The sequence below is a fragment of the Melopsittacus undulatus genome, chromosome 6 (assembly GCF_012275295.1).
Source record: "Melopsittacus undulatus isolate bMelUnd1 chromosome 6, bMelUnd1.mat.Z, whole genome shotgun sequence".
NCBI lineage: Eukaryota > Metazoa > Chordata > Aves > Psittaciformes > Psittaculidae > Melopsittacus > Melopsittacus undulatus.
In genome coordinates, this window is record NC_047532.1 from 46807274 (window position 1) to 46826613 (window position 19340).

The 19340-nt window shown below is 41.5% G+C and overlaps 1 protein-coding gene across 3 annotated transcripts in view; it reads right to left on the minus strand.

The window, feature by feature from the left end:
• DIS3L2 (DIS3 like 3'-5' exoribonuclease 2) overlaps nucleotides 1-19340 on the minus strand; it is a 205184-nt gene that overhangs the window by 88854 nt on the left and 96990 nt on the right. For all 3 annotated transcript variants that reach the window (XM_031043063.2, XM_005142298.3, XM_031043064.2), the window contains one exon: nucleotides 15677-15756. In XM_031043063.2, the coding sequence (XP_030898923.2) occupies nucleotides 15677-15756 (80 nt within the window). The remainder of the gene's footprint in view (nucleotides 1-15676; nucleotides 15757-19340) is intronic.

Sequence of the window (19340 nt, forward strand, 5' to 3'; positions counted from 1 at the left end):
TAATGTCTAAACTAAATCTTCCCTCTTTTAGTTTAAAGTCATTCTCCTTTGTCCTACCCCTATATGCCCTTGTAAAAAGTTCCTCTCCAGATTTCCTGTCAGCCCCTTTAGGCACTGGAAGCTGCTCTAAGATCTCCCTGGAGCCTTCTGTTCTCCAAGCTGAAAAACCCAAACCCTCTCTGCCTGTCTTCATGGGAGACATGCTCCAGTCTTCTGAAAATCTTCATGGCCCTCCTCAGGACTCCAGCAGTTCCACATCCCTCTTGCACTGGGGGCGCCAGAGCTGTACAAAGTACTCCAGGTGGGGTCTCATGAGAGTGGAGTAGAGGAATAGAATCACCTCCCTCAACGTATTGGTCACACTCCTTTTGATGCAGCCTGACATACAGGTGGCTCTCTGGGCTGCGAGTGCATACTGTGATTTCATGTGGAGCTTCTTGGAACCAACACCCCAAGTCTTTCTCCTCAGGAATGCTCTCAATCCAGTCTCTGCCCAGCCTGTATTTCTGCTTGGGACTGCCTTGACCCAGGTGTAGGACCTTGCACTTGGCCTTGTTGAACTTCATGAGGTGCTCATGGGACCACCTCTCCAGCCTGTCAAGGTCCCTCTGGGTGGCATCCCTTCCCTTTAGCGTGTTGACCACACCACACAGCTTGGTGTTGTCACCAAACTTGAAGAGGGTGCTTGAGCTCACTGTCCATGTCGCCAGCAAAGATGTTAAATAACACCGATCCCAATAATGACCCCTGAGAAATGAATGCCTCTCTTCACTGGTCTCCACAAGAAGGGAGTATTTATTGAAATGAAACATGCTGAAGGCACTTGGATGGCTTCTTTCACTCAGGATCTCTGGGATTTTTTTCATTTAAAAACCTATCTGAAAGTGGGTGCAAAACTGCCACCCATTCAAATTCTACCATTACGAAGTTGCTACACGGAAAGATGTTTAGCAACAAGGAATGCAGTTTAGAGTCAAGCAATGAGTGTTTTATTAACCGGCTGTACCATATTAGCTCCTCTCTGCAACTACCGAAATGCGGCAACAGAGATGGATGGGAGGCAGGAGTACTATTTGAAATTACACTGTGGCATTGCAAAACCTAATAATGAGGCCCTGTGGAAAGAAGAGCTCCCCTCCTGAGATCTGCAAGTAGAAATAGGGAAAAGGCTGGGCACTCAGCCACCAAAGCTCCTCTTGGGCTAATGCTCTGGGCAAGAGGGACAGGATTTGTTGCTACCGTACTCAACACAGTTCTGATGCCCTTGAGCCACTGCACACAAAGCCAATTTCCTTTTCTATTTACCATCACATGGGCTGCTAGAAAAGCAGAATACAATGGACCTGTATTTATCCAACTTTCTAGGAGCCTGGATGCCCTCTTGAAGTTTACCAGGTGGTAGAGTTACGAAAAGGCAGGTCGCCCTAGGCACAGTGCTAGACTAGACACACAGCAGTTTTGGAAAAGGTTTGGCTCCTTGATCTGAGAGTATGATCCAAAGTCATGATCCATGCAAAGCCCTTCAGATTCACTCCAAATCACTTCAAAACCTTGTGTGTGCAATCCTGATATGATGCTACAATCAAAGGAGAATGATGGCATCTCAGAGAAGACCAAAAACAAGCTGTTCCTTTTATTTTTTCACTGATGATCTCACTCTCTACAACAAAACAGTTCAAAGAACTTTTTTTTCTTCTTTTTTGAGGAAAACTATAAACAAAAAAGGATCAGCAAGAAAGAGCTGGAAGAAAAGGAAAAGGTCCTTTCAGTTTGTAGATGCTCCATAATAACCTTCCAACCTAGCAAATTGTACCAAGTATTTGCCCCAGGAACTAGAAAGTTGAATTGAATGTATTTGAACAGTATGCAATGGAACACAGTGACAGCAAATCCCTCTTCTCTGTCTTCAGCAACCCTAGTCAGTCCTAATACAATGCAGAGAGGATGGACCAAGCAAGTTCACTTCATACCTTAACCTTAAAGTTTGCCTAATAGGCAAATTTTAGGACCATCCAACTTAGAAATGCAACTCTTCAAGGATAAAACACCAGAAGGTAATTCTCTAGCTTGCATATACACTCCCATTTATCCCCATCTCACTTTCAAGCAACATCATTCTCAGGAGAGAAGACAAACGCTAGCAAAAGTGTTAAGCCAACTTTTTTTGTATTAACCAGTTTCTCACACTGTCTTCACCCCTCAGGGAGATAGTTCAAAATAGGTTGGAAACTGGTCTAGCCAGAAAACAGCCAACTACTTACCTGCTGCCAGCAGGTCAAGGTAGTTGGCTGTTCCCTGGCTAGACCAAACTCTTGCAGCAAGTACTTACAGCACTTTTCCATTCCCCTGTCCTGGAGGTACCACGCTCCTGCTCTTATCTGCAAAGCAGTATTTAACACCTTGCAAAAGTATGAAAAACTTGCATAAAGAGAAAGAAATGAGGCCTTCAACCTACATGCATGTTTTGTTGCTATTAACAGTGCACAATAACACATGGGTCTTCATCAAGGCTTAAGTTCTCATGAGTGACTGTGCGCAAATGGGCAAGGACAGTCTGCAGTGGAGAGTCTCAGTTACAGAAGGGACAGAATAGCTGCAGACAGTAACAGAGGTGGACACAAAACAAATATAAATTGCACCAAGGCAAAAAATGGTACCGAGCCTTGGGGAAGCTGCTGGAAGTAGCTAGAGGCTATCACAGGTCTTTAATACATGCCTTTAAACAAAGGACCTGATCCAAGCTCAAACATTTCTTTCCCTTTGGCATGTGTAGGTGCATCTACAGCTCAAGTGTTACAGAAGTATCCCTCTTGGGACAGAGAAAGAAGAAAAGAGAAAGAGAAAAGAAAATGACTGAGTGGGAGAAAAGAGCAAGTGGGGAAGCAAAAAAAGAGCAAGATGAAGAAGAGTTTAATATAAAAATAAAAGTGGAACTATGGAAAAAGGCAGTTATTTGTCTGCTCTAGAGCCTGAAGACAAAGGTGGGTGGCTGTAATTCTCAACTGAGGTTACTTTTCCACTGCAGGAAGCCAAGCTATTGTTCAGAAAATCAGACAGTGTATTTTATCTTACTTATTTTTAAAAAATAAAGAAAGTGCTTAAATTTTACTTCTGCACCCTAGGGCCATTTTGCTTTCTGAAAGTGCAGCGCCACTGAGCATAAATCCATTAACTTGTTTACCAGGAAACCAAGTTTTTTAAATTATCACATGGTGGTCCATTAGCCAACTGAAATGCAACTAATTATACTTTTTTTTAAGCAAATAATAGTTTTTTCCTTCACTGAAGATCTCTTCCTTGACATAACCTCATGAAAAGACTCAGGCAAAAGGAATCAGAATCCTGTATCTCAAGAGACAGGACAAGTCCCTCAGGTGCAGAGCAGCAGCTTTCCATTCATCCATTGAGGTCCGTAAGACATCAGTAAATGTGGCAACAATGCCAAAAGAGGAAAACCTGCCCAGCCAAGCAAACAACACACACCTCTGAAGAGTAATGACTCACAAAATACTACATACCATCAGGCATCACCATCCATGCCACTCTTGCCACTGGTTGACATGAAAAACATCCCACAGAAACAGCCCTTTTTACGCACCAGCCACAGAGACTTTGAGACCATCAGGAACTTCCTGGCCAAGGTTTCAAGGTATTTGAGCTCTTCTTTGAACTATGCTTAGTCACTTTTTTCTGGGTTTGTAGCACCTGGAGAGATAGCCAAGGTCAGGCCCTAACTTCCATGGGGCAAAGAGAGAGGGAGCTGACACCGGCAGCACATCAGTACAGCTGCTCCAAGGGCCTGCACCTGACTGCAAACAGCAAAAAGGCTGGGAGGGGGCAGGTGTCTGGGCTGTTGCTTTGCTTCTTAAATAAGAATTAAAACCATTGCTTCCTTTCAACTTTTTAACTCATCCTTTTCAGATTACATCCACATCCTTTCCTTCAGGAACTGGGCTGATGTAAGGACAATAAAAGCTTTGACTTTACCCATTTAACTGCACAAACTCAAGAGCTGTGAGATGGACCGAATCCTCAACGTTAGCAGAACCAAGACTGGCTCCAGTTATTCCAAAATGAGTAACTGGGTAACATCACAGGGGATAGGAAAAAAAAACAACTATCTTCAAACATTAACCCTTTCCATACTGAAAGTCTTGGCACTTCCTCAATTTCTGGTAGTATCTGAGAAACCATGATAGGAATGATGACACTGCAAAGCAATGCCTTCAGCCATCCTGAGAGTATCAGGAAATATTTAAAACATTTCATAAAGAATAACAGGGATTTTGTGGGTTGGTTTTTGGCATTTGTTTTTGTTTTGTTTTGGTGGGTTTTTTTCTTTTTCTTCTAAAATCCAGAATAACTCCTATGTGCTTTGTAGTGACTTTAAAATCACTGTTTTATTAGGTCTCAACTCAGGGAGCTAGTTCCCTGACCTTTGGCCATTTTATCTCTGGCATCAACTGAATATTATGGTGACAACTACAATTTTACAAACCAGCTTGGGATTGTATTCAGGTAAAGCAGAAAAAAACTCATGTTGTCATGAAGTGCAATGAAGAACAAGTGAAGAGGAAAAGCAGTACACAGGGAGCCCTTTCTAAGCAGAATATTTTCCAGAATTTTCCATGAGCCATCAGCAGTAACTTAACTAGTTTCAGAATTATGAGGAGTCTCTATCTATTACTAAGTTAAATGCTGGGAGCAGGTCTTCTCCACATGTATTGCATAAAGTTTCTGTCTTGTAGTACTTAAAAAATTCAGCAATGCCCAAAAGCCACTTAATAGAATTCAAAAGCTACCTTTTATATTTCAAAACAAAGCCAGGACACCTCCATAAAGTGGCACTTCACATGTGGTGCCTTACAATCCCTGAGGTTTACACACAAAACAGCACAAGCCAAATCAATTAAGCACTGTTTCAGACACTTTGAGGTTAGCATTTAAAGACCCCACAAGGAAAGTGCTTCTCCTGCTACTGCCTAACTCTGAAGGGTATGCTCAGAGATGGCTCTTGGTGGGCACAAGGCATTCCCAGGCTCTTAGGAGAGAGAGGGGGGGGTCTATCCTCCCACAAGAGCACAGGGTAAATCTTCACACTGGTGGTGTTCTCCCAGCTTCCAGCTCCCATGAGTTTGAAATTTCTAAGCTGGTGATCAACCAAAAGTCAGGTCTCCAGATCTCACAAGTTATATCATGTTACTGAGGCAGAGAAATATAACACAAGAGTGTCCTGTCTCATGGGATGCCAGTGAACTCATGTCAGCTCTTCAGCACCTTATGACAGGAGATGCTGCCATGCAGAACACAGCTACTGCCTACACCATTTCTGAAAACCTACCTTCAAACCTGATGTAATAGCTCCAGAAAGAGCTCTTCTGTGCTAGTCACATTGTGCCATTAAGTTGGATACTTGCACAGAGAAGGAATTCTCCTGAGGGAAAATCTTTGAATACACAGAAGGACAGAATTTACACAGCATGTACAAGATAAAACATTTAATTGGAGACTGAAAGACAGGGGAATGCTATCCAACAGAATAAGCACACTGCATAAAGATTTATTCATGCTGCTGAGCGAGATACAAGCAGGAAAATACAGATGAAAGTGTGGTATGAATATTTTAAAAGTCAGACCAGAGATACAGGACACCTGGAGACAGACAGCATAATGATACATCAAATGTGTCCAGCATTGGCAGACTGAGACCAGACACAATGGTTCCTTATGCAGCAGTGCCTATGTCCAACCTTCTTCTCATGTAGGTTTTCTCCCTATACCTATGCAGAGGGTACCCATTACACTGTAGAGGATAAACTGGCTTCCTCTTTGCCTGCACAAGAGCCTAGTAGACTTGGTGAGATGCCAAAATAGCAAGTTCCACTTAGAGGTTTTGTAAACGTCATTAATTTCTTTGCAAGATTCAAGCGTAAGGAGCAGACTGGAGTGACAAACCTTTAATACACCAGATTTATCCACTGAATGACAGCATTTGCTGTATGGTCATCTCTGAGAGAACCTCTAGATGACTGCTTATGACTTATATCTGACATGAACCTTTGTTGCTTCCAAGCTCTTGGCAGATGGATCTTCAGCCCTTCACCAAGACAAGATGTCAAGCAAGATACTGAGGCAATGACCGTGCTGCTGTGAACTCAGATTCCCAGCTCAGAAGCATTCTTTTCTCGTAGAGAGAAGCTACCAAGGCAGACTGTACTTAGCTCTTTCAAGCAGTCTCTTAACAGTGAGGTTTCCCACCAGTGTGATGAAGGTAAAAGGACAGTTTCTGGTATTGACGTCATCAATTGTTTTTATTGCTATTCCAAGACCTATTCAAGAGGCTAACCCTACCAGGAAATCAGCAGTCTTTGAATTTAAAGAGATGGGAAGTAGCACCCAGCAACTTTCAAGATGAATTACAATAATTTTGGGTGTAGGATGTCATCCTGTTCCTGAAATGAAGACTTGGAGTGGTGAGGGACCAGCCTTTCTCTACTGTTAGGTCAGTTCCCTTTGTGATATCTTCACTGTACACAGTAATCCAAGGCTGATCAAGTGTTCCCAGGCATTCAAAAAGACCTTGGGATTTAGTGGCAGGACAAACACACACAAGGTACTTCCACTGAACAGCCTTGACATTTCAACTTCTTTGAGAACAGAAGGCAATGGCTGAGATTTCACTTTTAGTCATCCAACTCTTTTGTTTATTTTTTGAAAGATTTCCACAATATTTCCATCTACACTTCGTTTTACTCTTTCTGTGTAACTAGCATAATAAACAACAATAAAGAAATACTGTAGTGAATTGCACTGTAAGATTTTTTTCCTGTTCAGATGGGTTCTGAAACCCTGCCTTGCAATAAATTAAAAGTTAAAACAATAGCCCAGTGATTCTGTGGGATCCTGCCATTTAAGAAAATTGATAATAAAGAAGATACACAACAGTAAGTTCTTTGCTGCCTGCATGCACCAGAACAGATGACTCAAGTGAACCCTGTGGGATGTATTCCTCGTTATTTATACCCTTTTAAAGTTTACCTTCCTCACACATCTTCTGATTCTTACCTTTATTTTTAAAAAATCCTGTTTTCTCTAGGTCTACCTGGTCTTTACCTATCATTTGCTGTTCTTCTCTAAAGACTCTTCTGGTCCCAGAGGTCCTAAAAAGGGAACAAAAATCCTAGGCAAAATGTTGTTAGATCTGTTTGTATAGAAATTTCTGTATTCTCTTCCAATTACCCAGCTCCTTAAAGGCATTTTGGTTTGGGTTTTTTTTTCAATATACAATCTGACACTATAATTTTTAAGTCTCTGTCCACAAATATTTGTGAGATCCAATGGGACACAAAATTTCAAGCCTCTGAATCTTTGTGGAATTGTCCCAGGTCCTGAATTTATGAACTGAAGTGATCTGGAAGGGAACATCACCAAGAGCATCCCTCCTCCCTGCATGAAAGCAAACTCACTTTTATGAGTGATTCTACTGTCATTTACACATCTCTTTCCGTGCTCTGTAGCCATGGTCTTCATTAGGTTAGACCTTCATAGGCAATCTATCTTTTATTTTGTTTTAATTCTGTGCCTTTTTCCCCTAAAATGTCTTGGGTTTAGTTTTGTGGGGTTTATGTACTGCAAAGAAAAAAAAAAAAAGGAAAAGCTTTTGAGATGGAATCTTTATAAGATCTCTATACTTGATACAAAAGAATAGTGCAATAAATATGAATTATCAATAACAAATCCTGCCTGTTTTTGCTTAAGCAAGCTTTTAACCAATCTTCTCAGTAGCAGCTTTCAAAAATATGCAAAAAAAATGTTTTAAAAAAACACATTCCAGCAATTAATGCTCCAAGCAAATCTAAACTTTCTTAAATTCTACCCCAACACTTTATCACCCATTTAAATGCACTTGTCTGGGCATTAGGCTCAGTCTATTTTCATTTCAACTGCTACTAGTTTGGAGCAAGCTGCCCTATTTCCAGTCAAGATGAGAGGAGCCCTACGTTGTGAACTTGTCTCACTGATTTCAGAAGAGATGTCAGGTGGAGGAAAGGTGATACAATACGACCATCTGATTCCATTCACCCTGCACCTGGAAATTGGAAGTGATGTGTGTTTCCGCACACAACCCCATGTTACTTTAAAACAAGAGACAAAAAATATCCTGTACATGCTGCAGTTCCCCAGTGTTACACAGGAGCACACTGCAGGACACAGCAGGGATCTGGATTTGCCACAGACCTGAGTTTATTTTGCATATTTCAAAGAATCTGCAACCACAAACCATCAATAGAAAGAAAGTGTTTCTAATCACCACAATGTGTCTTTTTACTTTCCTAGTGATAAAAAAATCCCACAAGGCAGGTAACAAAAAAGCTGAGCTAAATATTTTTGATAGCAAAGGAAACACTGGCCAAACATTATGCACAATCCTACTCCTTGTAGGTAGTCTTTATTTTTCCCCTACTCGACTCCTGCAATAAATTTAGGTAAATTGCAGTTTATGGGAATTTTACATTTGACTTATATATCAGTGTGGAGTTTCTGCTATTTTCTCTCCAAGTCTGGTTCATCTTAAACATCTTACAAAGAAGGAAGCATAGTAATTTCATAATGTAACTTTTGATTCAACAGTAGTCCATTCTTCAGTGTTTATCTTAAGCAAGTCACCCTGGCATGACTCCAGTTACAGACTCTTTCCGTACTCTGCACTGCAGGAACCAAACAAGATTAGCTGAAAAGTCCTGTACCATGTGCTGGTAGAGCAAATTCCAACCTACAGAAGAATACTTATGTCTTAAAAAACAAAATATAAGTGCATACAATTTTGCCAAATTAAAATACCACCAGCATTTGCAACCTACATCAGGAAAGAACAAGGACAGAAGGAGAGGAAATCTGGGCAGTCATCTGAGATGGCAGAAAGATCTTGTGGCTACAAGGGCTCTACAGGTGTTATTCAAGCACAAGATACTGGAACTCATGCACTAAGGAAGGTCTACTAAGGAGGTTCACAAGGTCTAAGTAAAGCAGCTTCAGTGCCTGTAGACCTGCAGTAGACAAGGAATAATTCTACCAACATTTGGCAGAATGTGTGAAATTGGCTCCTTGAAAAGAGATGTAAGTCCTCACTCTCTGCAGATCTGTTTCCAAAAACTGCAGCTCATGGTGGACTAACTGGTGCCTGCTAACACAAAAGACCTTACTGCACTCATCCCAGATTTAGGTCACTAAGAGAAGCTCTCTTTGCTTATACCCCATTTTCATGACACTTATAGAAACACAATGTGTTTGAGGTTTCTCTTCCATTCCCTTTAGGCATATTTGATTTAAATTCACCAACAGGTTGAACAGATTTTAAGGGAAGAGAAAAAACAGGGAGCAGCACACTGCGGTAGTCTCATTTGCTTTGGACATCAGGTAAACACTAACCTGACTCAGTGAATGATCTCGCTCCAAAACGTAGACAAACAATGTCACTAAGGACACAAAAAACAGGGCTAACAGCCTGTAGAATATATTTCTGTTCTACAGTACAATTCCTCATAGAGAAAGATTTAAATTACTTAAACTTGAATTACTTTGTTAAAGCTTATGCAGATACAGGAATGAAAAAACAGCGAGAACCATGTTAGTCATCAATATACACACACAAGCTCTGGCTTCTGTATAGCCCAAAGTCCTGCTTAGAAATCAGCACTGAAAGACCTGCACAAGGGTAGGACAACTCCTCAGAAATGCACCCCAATCATTTCTGCTGCTTCCTTTCCCATCACAGCCTGAGATATCACTAGATGGAAGTGCCTGCCTTTAAATATGTCACATTTCCTTTCCTGCCAGTAAGCAGCTTTCAAACACAACTGCATCAGTTGTGTACATTACCAGAAATATGAACACCACTTGCAGAGAATTCCCAGAAGACATTTGGCAAGTGTGGGAAACTGCCTGGTGCCACTGGGACACACAGGTCACCTGGCATGCTCTTATATGATGAGACTGGAATAAATCTTTAAACATCTGCACCCTGGGTGAAAACATTCAGGCTTGAAAGTGGTACAGCTGTTTTTTGCAAAAGTCTGCGACATCTGTACAAACTGAGAACAGCTCTGTTGCATGTTCCTGGCTGCAGTCATCTGTTAGAAGACGTGCAGAAAGGATCACAAAAGAGCATTGACTGAAATGAACTTGCTTAAAACCTCAAGCTACCCTGAAACAGCTCTACAAAGGCTGTTGAAACTAGGTGCAGTCCAGATCTCTCTTTTACTCCAAGATTATGCCGAGTCATCTAAAAGGAGTACAGTTTGTTCATATTTCTGAAGCTGTTACATAAATAACCCTTCTTTCCTTCTTTATTGGAGTTGATCTCTTTTAAAATATACACTTAACAAATGTGAACAGCAAGCTTACCTCCCTACTGCTATCATTAAACAATAACGAGGAGTGCAACCGTTAATCAAAAGCAGACTCTAATATAAAATCCTCTCAAAACCAGACTGGCCCACTTAAGACATATATCACTGAAATGTTTCCAACTGCTGGAATATCCTATTGCAAGCTCCACTAAAAATACTGCTATTCCCACAGCCATTCTATGCTTTCTTTGCTAGTGACACTGTGCTATTGGCTAGTTCTTCATGACAGATTTGTGCACTAGTTCTGCAAAAAAATCCTTTCTAGCTTTTACTGAGGACATAGCATAGTTGAGTCCTCCATCCAGCAACTAGAACTGATAAAAGTTAAAATGAGAAGTTTTCAAACTAAGCAAAGGTGCAAAGATAGCCCATTATCCCTCTGTGCTTGCTGTTTGAGACCCTTCAAGACAAAGGAACTATCAGTCTTGAATAAATTAGCAATGAATGCTTAAGGACAAAGACAATTTAATCCTCAAAAATCTTCTGAAATGCACTGATTTAGCTGTCTGATAGCAGAACTGTGGGCAACAAGCAGTTTCTTTTTTCTTGTAGTTATTATGGGTGCTATACACCGACAGAGACATTTTCTGAATTGAGTTCTGCATTCTTTGTTGATTTTTGGAGATCTGACATCATTAGGATGCCAGATATGTGGTTTGCTCATGTTGGGTGTTTTTGTGGGGTTTTTTTTTTAAGCATTTTACATATGGGCAAAACAAGATGGAAAAAATAATAATTTCTTGTAACCGCATTTACATTTGGAATAAAAGCTGTGTTAACTCTTAACATAACTTTGCCCTCATGAGAGATGCAGCCTTGCCAGCCCTGGATAAGATCTTAACTTCTAAAACAACCCTTTGTCATAATAACTGCAACTAGCATAGCAACTTTTAAAGCAAAAAAATACTCAGGGTACCTCCAAAATATATAAAAAGGCTCCATAAAGTACAAGACTGAGGTTCCCATAGGTGCTGTCCTTAACACTGAAGTGTTGGGAATGGCCATAGCTTTGCAAGCAAGTGAACAGAAAGAAATGAACCCACATGACTCCCAGCACTGGTTTTGGACCTTTCTAAATTCACAAATTCTTGAAAAAAAAAATTAATTCAAAGTACAGATATAAAAAAAATCACATATAAAAAAATTCACATATGCTGATAGATTTATACCTCTGCTTTTGCCAGACATATATCATGGCCCTGCAAATAGTAATCTAACTAGTGCTATACCAGAGACTTTCCCTTTCCTATAGTCAGTGGGCCTCACCTGAAAATCACTGTGTAAGGCTATCACCTCATAGTGGGCTAAAAAAGTAATGAATACACAGAGATTTTCTTGCATGCAGTTTGCATGCAAAAAAAATGTGCCAAAAAATTTGTGGCACAAGGAGGACCCAAATGTCTCCTACCAACTGCAAAGAATAGGTCTCAGGGCTGAAGTCCCCAGTGCTGGAAGCTGAAGAGTCTCCCCAGCTAGACAGAGCCCAGCTCTGCCCAGGAACAGGTTGATGGAACTATCTCTAAATGCTAATCTGGATGTAAAATAAGGATTGCAATGAAGAGCACCTATGTCAAGTAATACACATACACACATTTCTAGTACTTTATCCTGCTAGAAACAGACACTATGTGATACTCATACCCTGGCTGAGGATCTAGCACCTTGCCTCTTGGGCAAGAAGCTTTGCAGCTGTATTCCTGAGGTGATACCTTAGAAAGGGGCACATGATATAGCTTATATTACCAACTGCATGTGAAATACATCCTTTATAGGAGGCTCACAAAAGAATGTTTTAATTGGGTTCTTCAGAACTGCAAGTATTTGAAAAATTTAACATCTGGAATTTAATATTTCAATACTTAACCACCAGTGGCAGAGGAAAAGGTGCATGAAATGCTGGATCAAGTTTGTGTCTCAAACAGCAGCATACTGGGAAGACAATGGACAAGAGTCCATCAGTACTGTTCTTAGTTGCTTAGAGTAATCAAGTCATTCTGCAAGCATCTCCTTGCAAGACACGAGGAGCCTTAAAAATGGACACGATTCCAGCTACCAGAGTGGACATCGCTGCTTCAGAGTTATCTCACGTTTTAAACACTGCAGCACAGATAAAATGCCAAGATTTCCTTCCCCTACCTGCCTTGAGGCCCACACTGAGCTGGCCAGCCAGCTGCCATACCGGCTTGAAGGATGCAGAGGGATTTCCTACAGTCTTTCTATGCTGCTTGCTCCCACTCAGCTCCTCAGCTCTCTCTCTGACTGATCATAATTGCATTGAAGACAATCAAGACCTGGTTTCCTATCTGTACTTCCTTCTGAGTCAAAAGGTCTCCTCAGAATAAAGACCACAGATTTAAAAATAAAAGAAAGGGTGTTTCCATGGTGGTTCTTTCCACACTGATTTAAAACCCAGTCCCCGGGACATTCACCACCATCAAAGCTGGCTTTTCCGGGGGTGACTCTTTGGCTTAAAGCTAAGTCAGTGCTGTGATGGAGTGCAGGCACCACCCTCATGGCAGACGGAAGGCTGAAAGGAGACACAGATGATGCCCAGGACAGGCACAGATTAAGATCACTCTGAAGGAAGGCTCCAGGTGAGAGTATCTTCTCATTGAGTGGAGTCCAGAGTGTAATAAGCCCATTGGAGGAGGCACAGCTCTAGCCAAAAGGCAGAGATCCAGCACACAAAGGGCTGCTGTGAGCATGGTTCATGGAAAACGATATATGGGGGTGAACAAAAGCCTTTGGACTGGAAGTGCCACCAGCAGGTTCATTCACTCATCTGCCTCTTAGATCTTTTCCTCTAAGGCTTGTCTGCAGGAAAGGGGAGTGTGCACAATGACCCTGTGAAGGATGTGAAACTTTCAAAAGTACTAAATCCACACTGGATTGCTCATCCTCTAAATTTTAGATCCAAGCCAAGCAAATCTTTATTTTTATTCTCAGGAAGACAGCTGTGCCCTGTCCGCTACTCTTTCCTAGTTTTTTCATGTCTCTTCTAAAACACACTGGTGAAGTTTATTTTGGGGAACTGAAAGAGGAGAATGCATCCTGCATCTTCCACTTTTATTTGAAAAACTGAGCTTTGCAAACCTCCCTTTGCAGTGACCCTGTAATCTGATTCATTTTACCTTTCCCAGCTGCCTGGTTTTCTGGGGAAAGGAAAGTATTACCTTTGACCGCAGAAGAATCCTCTGTCCACTCTGTTAAGTGCAGCAGAGATCACTTTTGAAATAACAGGATATGTTGGGAGAGAGAACTGCACCAGCTCCTCTGTTAAATACAGGTAGAGACAATCCCTGAAAGCACTGCTTTTACATGATCCTTTTGTATATTTCTTAACTTTCATAGAAGATCAGGGAAGGCAGGGAAAAACCTTCATCTGGAGGCTCCAGGAAGACAACACATGCCTAACACAGCCCCTGTGAGAAGGACGAGTCAGAAATAATCAGGCCAAGAAAGCCTGGGTGTTCGCTTTTTCCCCTGAATGCAGGCAGCTCCCTCTGCCTCATGCCTGTACAAAGAAGAGCAAAAACCCTAAGGCAACAAAGCAGGGAAGACTGGCAAAGCACATGAATGAAGTCCAGTCAGAAGACAACTTTTTAAAAAAAGTCTTTTTTTTTTTTCTCCTTCAGGTGGATTGCACAAGAAGGATGTGATCCAAAGAGACATGATTAGAGTATATGACAGTGCTGCATCCACACACCTCTGCATCACAAGGGGATTTTTAGCAGTCATGCTACAGAGCTCCCTTAATCAAGTATCATCCTAGTAACACTTAGACACTCTTGGTTGTACAAGTAGAGGATCCCTTCTGCACTGGTACATCCCCTTCCTTATATATTGGCTTAAGAGGTCTCATACAGCATTTTCTGCAGTTGGGGTTGGAGAGACAAGGCAAACTTCAAAGCGCAGCCACACCCCTGATCAGCAGATATATCAAGAACCAAGTATGACAGACTTGCAAAGGCTTTGCAGACTTTCTGGAGAGGAAAAATTCTTGTTCAAACAGATATTTTCCCCTCTCCCAGTGGCTTATGGATAAGAGAAAATTGTGGACATATGCACAAAAAACAGCTCAGTGAATGGTTTTCTGATGGCAGGATCTAAAGCCCAGGCATATGTGTGCTGTAAAGGCTCAGAAGCCAGAGTTTCAACACCTTACATCTGAAGGGCTGTGGGATCACAACACTGTCATAAATCTACAGTTATTCAGATGACAAAGTGGGAAGAGAGAGAACAGAGTTCAGTTTAGGAACTCTCAAAAAGACTGATTAAATTTTCTGTGAAATAGAACAGTATTTTGCCTTAATCTTGCCTCAAAACTGCTATTGTACATTATAATTTTATTGGCCTCAAATTTTCTTTCATCTCTGATTTTATCAGTTTTATAGCCCTGTAATAGTATTCCGTACCTGGGTCTAAATGACATGACAATTAATTGGCCACACTGCACAGAAAGAAATCAACGAAGAAAAGGAAATGATGTCTTTGGTATCAATATATTGTGATGATTCAGGAGATCAAGAAAAAATAGAATTAAAATCACTTTATCTTCTTTATTAGTGGTGGATAGACTAATCAAATCATGCAGTATTTCTAACCAAGCCTGTTAACTGAATCTCATCAAAGTAAATGAGCAGAACTTGGATGGCAAAGTAAGCTTACAAGAGGGAAGTTTCTTAAGTCAGAATCATCAAGATTTGGCTTCCAGAGCTTTACTTTCTGTTCTGTTGGCTTACAGCATAGCAGAAGTACAAATAAGGCAGAACAGAAAGCTTAAAAGGCAATAAGACGAATATCGCAACTTATAAGGCACACTCTGCTCATCTGACAATTCCCAGCATCCCATAAACAACAAAAAGCAATTCAGCTAGTGACCTTCAAAACCTGGATTCCTTTATCCAGGGACTATGTATGCAAGGTCAAAGTTTCACTAGACTTCAGTCTGCAAGAGTAGTAGATCAGCTATCCAGCTGTAACTTTCATAATGACAGGAGACAGCCAAGATCTGCTCAAATCAAACTACAGCTGTGATTATGCAAAGCACTATGGTTCTGCACTTCCTGACACTGAGACTACTTTAGAGTGCAGCTTGAAGATATCTGCTCTAAGATTTCTGAAAACAGGCAATTAAAACAAGAAGAAAACTGGTTTATTACTCTACTCATATTTGGTAAAGAATACTTCATGACAAATTATATACACAAAGGTGCCAAGGGCTGAACATAAACACTGAGAAGTATTTTGTAAAATATATCTCATACCATCAGGGAGTTGTTTACAGGACAAAGCATCATCAAGATCTTTGGCAGTTGACGGGTCAATGGTGAAAATGCATTCTTTCCTATCCAGGGGAAAAAGAAAAAAAGGAAAATTTATCTTTCAGTCATGACAAAGGTACCAAAACAAAGAGACCATCAGAGACATCCCCACAACAACTATGTTTTCAAAAGACTCTGTCTGTTGTAACATCTTCCAATCTCACCTGAAAGTCTAAATCTAATTTACAAACCCCAAACAAAACACAAACAAAACAAAACAAAGGTTTAAACAAGTGAATATCCTTGGGGGGTTGGGGGTTTTGTTTTTTTTTGTTTGGGTTTTTGGGGGAGATGTTTTTTTGCTTGTTTATTTTAGGGTGGGTTGTTTGGGTTTTTATCTAATTTTTCTTTTTGGTTTAGCTGCTTGCTTTTAACAGCTTTCATCTCATTACTGATCTTCTTTTTCTTCCACAAAACCTAAACATTTTAGCCCATCAAGTTCACTCCAAAGAAGCAGGTGAGGAAAAAGTCTTGGTGTCTTGTAGCTAGAGTAAAAATAGATTGTTCTTAATTGCAAAGTTAAATGGAACATGAATAACCTCCATATTCATGCATAAGAGTAGATATCACAGCATCTGAAACTTCACAAGCACAGCTAGCACATAGCAGAGGCAGTGAAACATTTACAAACCAAATTGAATTATGGCAGAATTGAGGGTGAGTTTTTGGCTCAGTAAGGACACCCAAGAAGTGCAGCACTTTATAACATCTATTGTGCACCAAAGAGAAAAACAAGTTCAATAGGAAACACTTGAAAGTTATAGAAAGCAAGCTCCAAATCAGCTAAATAGATCTAGCAAACCAACTCAGTGCTTAGGAAAAGCTGAACACCCTTTCGCATATGCTGTGCTGATACTACTGATACCAGTAGTACCTAGAAGATGCAGTTGTGTCCTGGAAAGCTTATTTACATATGTCCCACAGCAACATGTGGCAGGAACACCAGGAATATACCAAGACAGATCATGAATATGCTCTGAGGCCACTCAGATGACACAAAATAGAGCATCTGACTCAAGAATCATCATTTTTAATAAATCACAGCCTGGCACCAGAGAGACCCAAAACCATGGAGCATGCAACAAAACTTCCTAAACTCCTGCTAAAGGACTGCCTTTCATGCTGGGCTGCCCTGTAGCAACTTCTTGCCCAGGCCCCTGGACTAAAGCAGTGGTCACCCAAGCAATGTGTGGAATGGGGGGCTGGATCTGAAGAGCAGTGAAGACAGCAAAGGAACAGGTTTGCTGGTTTATCTTGCTTTTATCTTAACCTTTTGAATAAGTTCGACCCTCCCTAGTTAAAAGATTCCCAAGCACAGTGGTATAGGCTGAGGCTGCTAAGGAAGAGAGCAGACCACTTCTTTTCTTCTATTCTCAATGTCACAGAAAACCTGTGGCAACTCCCTTCTAGAGATCTACAGTTGAAAACACACATTTTTCTTACAGCGTAACGATCTGTATACTCCTGGGGCAGGAGAGGTGAGAGGGGAAAAATTACTGTGAACTTTCAAAGGAGCAAGTATCACATGGAATTAGCAAGTCACAGCCTTTTTGCATGGGTGTTCGCACAGTGAGATCAATGTCTCCATCTTCACAGGCCTTCCACTTCAGTACTTAGATGCTCTGGGTGGTATCTGTTGGTGTCAGGAAGCTGGCAGCATGTATTTATATAATTCCACCAGGCACACTAAATAGAGATTTTCAAAGACATAAAAATCAGTAAAGCACTGCACTACCTTCTGAGACTTTAAATATCTTTTTAGAATAACCTTTCAGATTGGACAGCAAAGCTGCCTTAACCCCCAGACACACGCTAGTTCCTGATCCTTCCCATGCATCTAAACAAATTAGAGACTATGACACTGAAAGATATAAAATCTTTTCAGCTATGCCAGGACTTTATCTGTTGTGCCTAGCTATTCAGTACTGGGAATCAATCAATTTTTAAATGCTTGCAGGCAATCTTACTTCCATAAATATTTAATCCTTAATATTCTACCTAAGGATGGAATTCCAGGATACTACCATTCCGATGTACTGCACAACTTTAGGGAGCTGTGTGCATGCAAATACAAAGACACCTATACTACATGCAGTATGGGGACATGCATATGTGCCAATCTGCATGCACTGATACACCAGATCCTGCTAACGTGCAGGGTTAACAGCATCCTGGCATTGTGACTCCCACCCTGCTGGCCACATAAAGTAAATATTACTTTAAGTTCCTTAATTTAAAAGAGCAAACAGCACTGAATGGACACTTATAGCTTGCTTTATCTGACAAGCAAGAGAAAGGTTTAAAAGCTTCTTCAAAGAGAATGTGGGTTCCTGAGTCTGGGGAATAGATACCTTATCCCAGATGTTCAGGGCCTGCACCCACAAGCATCTGCCACCCATTGTGAATCATAGCTTCAGGTAGTTTAAACATTAGCAGATTGGTTTCAACTAAGTGCATATTTGCAGTCTACCCTGGAAAGAAGTGAGCATAAATACATGGGAGCCAAATTCTGAACACATTTATACAATGGTAGCAACTAACAGGCCACTTTGGTGAGACGCATTTGGCCAGTCAAATCTACTGCAGAGGTCAGTGGTGGCCCCAGTTGCTGTGGATCTGGCAGGGCAGCCCCAGCCTCCCCAGGAAACATGTTGTGCACAGTCTGCTGCCCTTCGGGACCTGCTGGCCAGGCTCCGAGCAGCCTCTTAGCATGCAAACTTGCAGGCACAGACACAGCTTGCCATCTGAGATACTCAAACTCATAGATGCAAAACTGAAGAGGAGTCCAGACAAATACTGATTTAGCGTTTCTCATCAGCATTTCTATGTGCAGCACAGCTGGAATATGTTTTACCACTAGGCTCAGATCTGCTTCTCCTTTGAAACTACTCAGGGGACTTGGACTTGTAGCTTGTCACAGGCAGTTTATTCTGGGCACAGACAGCAAGATGAGGTAAGAAAGTCACTGAGCAAGTAACACAAGGAATGATACTCCCTAGGATAAGGACTCCACAGAAGTGTTGCAGAGCCAATGCCCAGGTAGTCAATGGGACAAGAGAAGCTGATCTGCAGAGCTCAAAATTCGTAGCAGTGAGGTAATGCTGGCACACAGGACTACACCTAGCTGAAGTTTCGCAAGCAAATTCCACTCACCGGTAACTGTGTTATTAAGTGTGATGAATTATATTTCTAGTTTTCAGTTTTTATTACTGGAGAAGTTTCAGATGGCTATAGGAACCAGAGCTGGCACGTGGGAAAGAAAACAATCCATCGAGTGATATGACTGCAGCACCAAGCCTGAGGGCAGCACCCCACCTGTGCTCCTTCAGGGCAAGGTCCCCAAGGAAGGTGTGCTCCTGTCTGTGACCTTCTGCTTTTCCTCCAGCCCCACCAGTGTCACCTTTTATCTCCCACACGCTGCAGAGAGCCACCTCTTGCCCCAGAGAGAACCAGCACAAGACAATGACAAGAATGACAAGCAAGGGGAGGAAAGGCTGGATGTGGGCAAACCATTCCCTCCCCTCCCTTGGCACCTACACCAGCCACTCCTGTACAAATCCCCAGAGAGGACCCTGAAGGCAGCTGACAAAAACCATCTGGGTGAAGA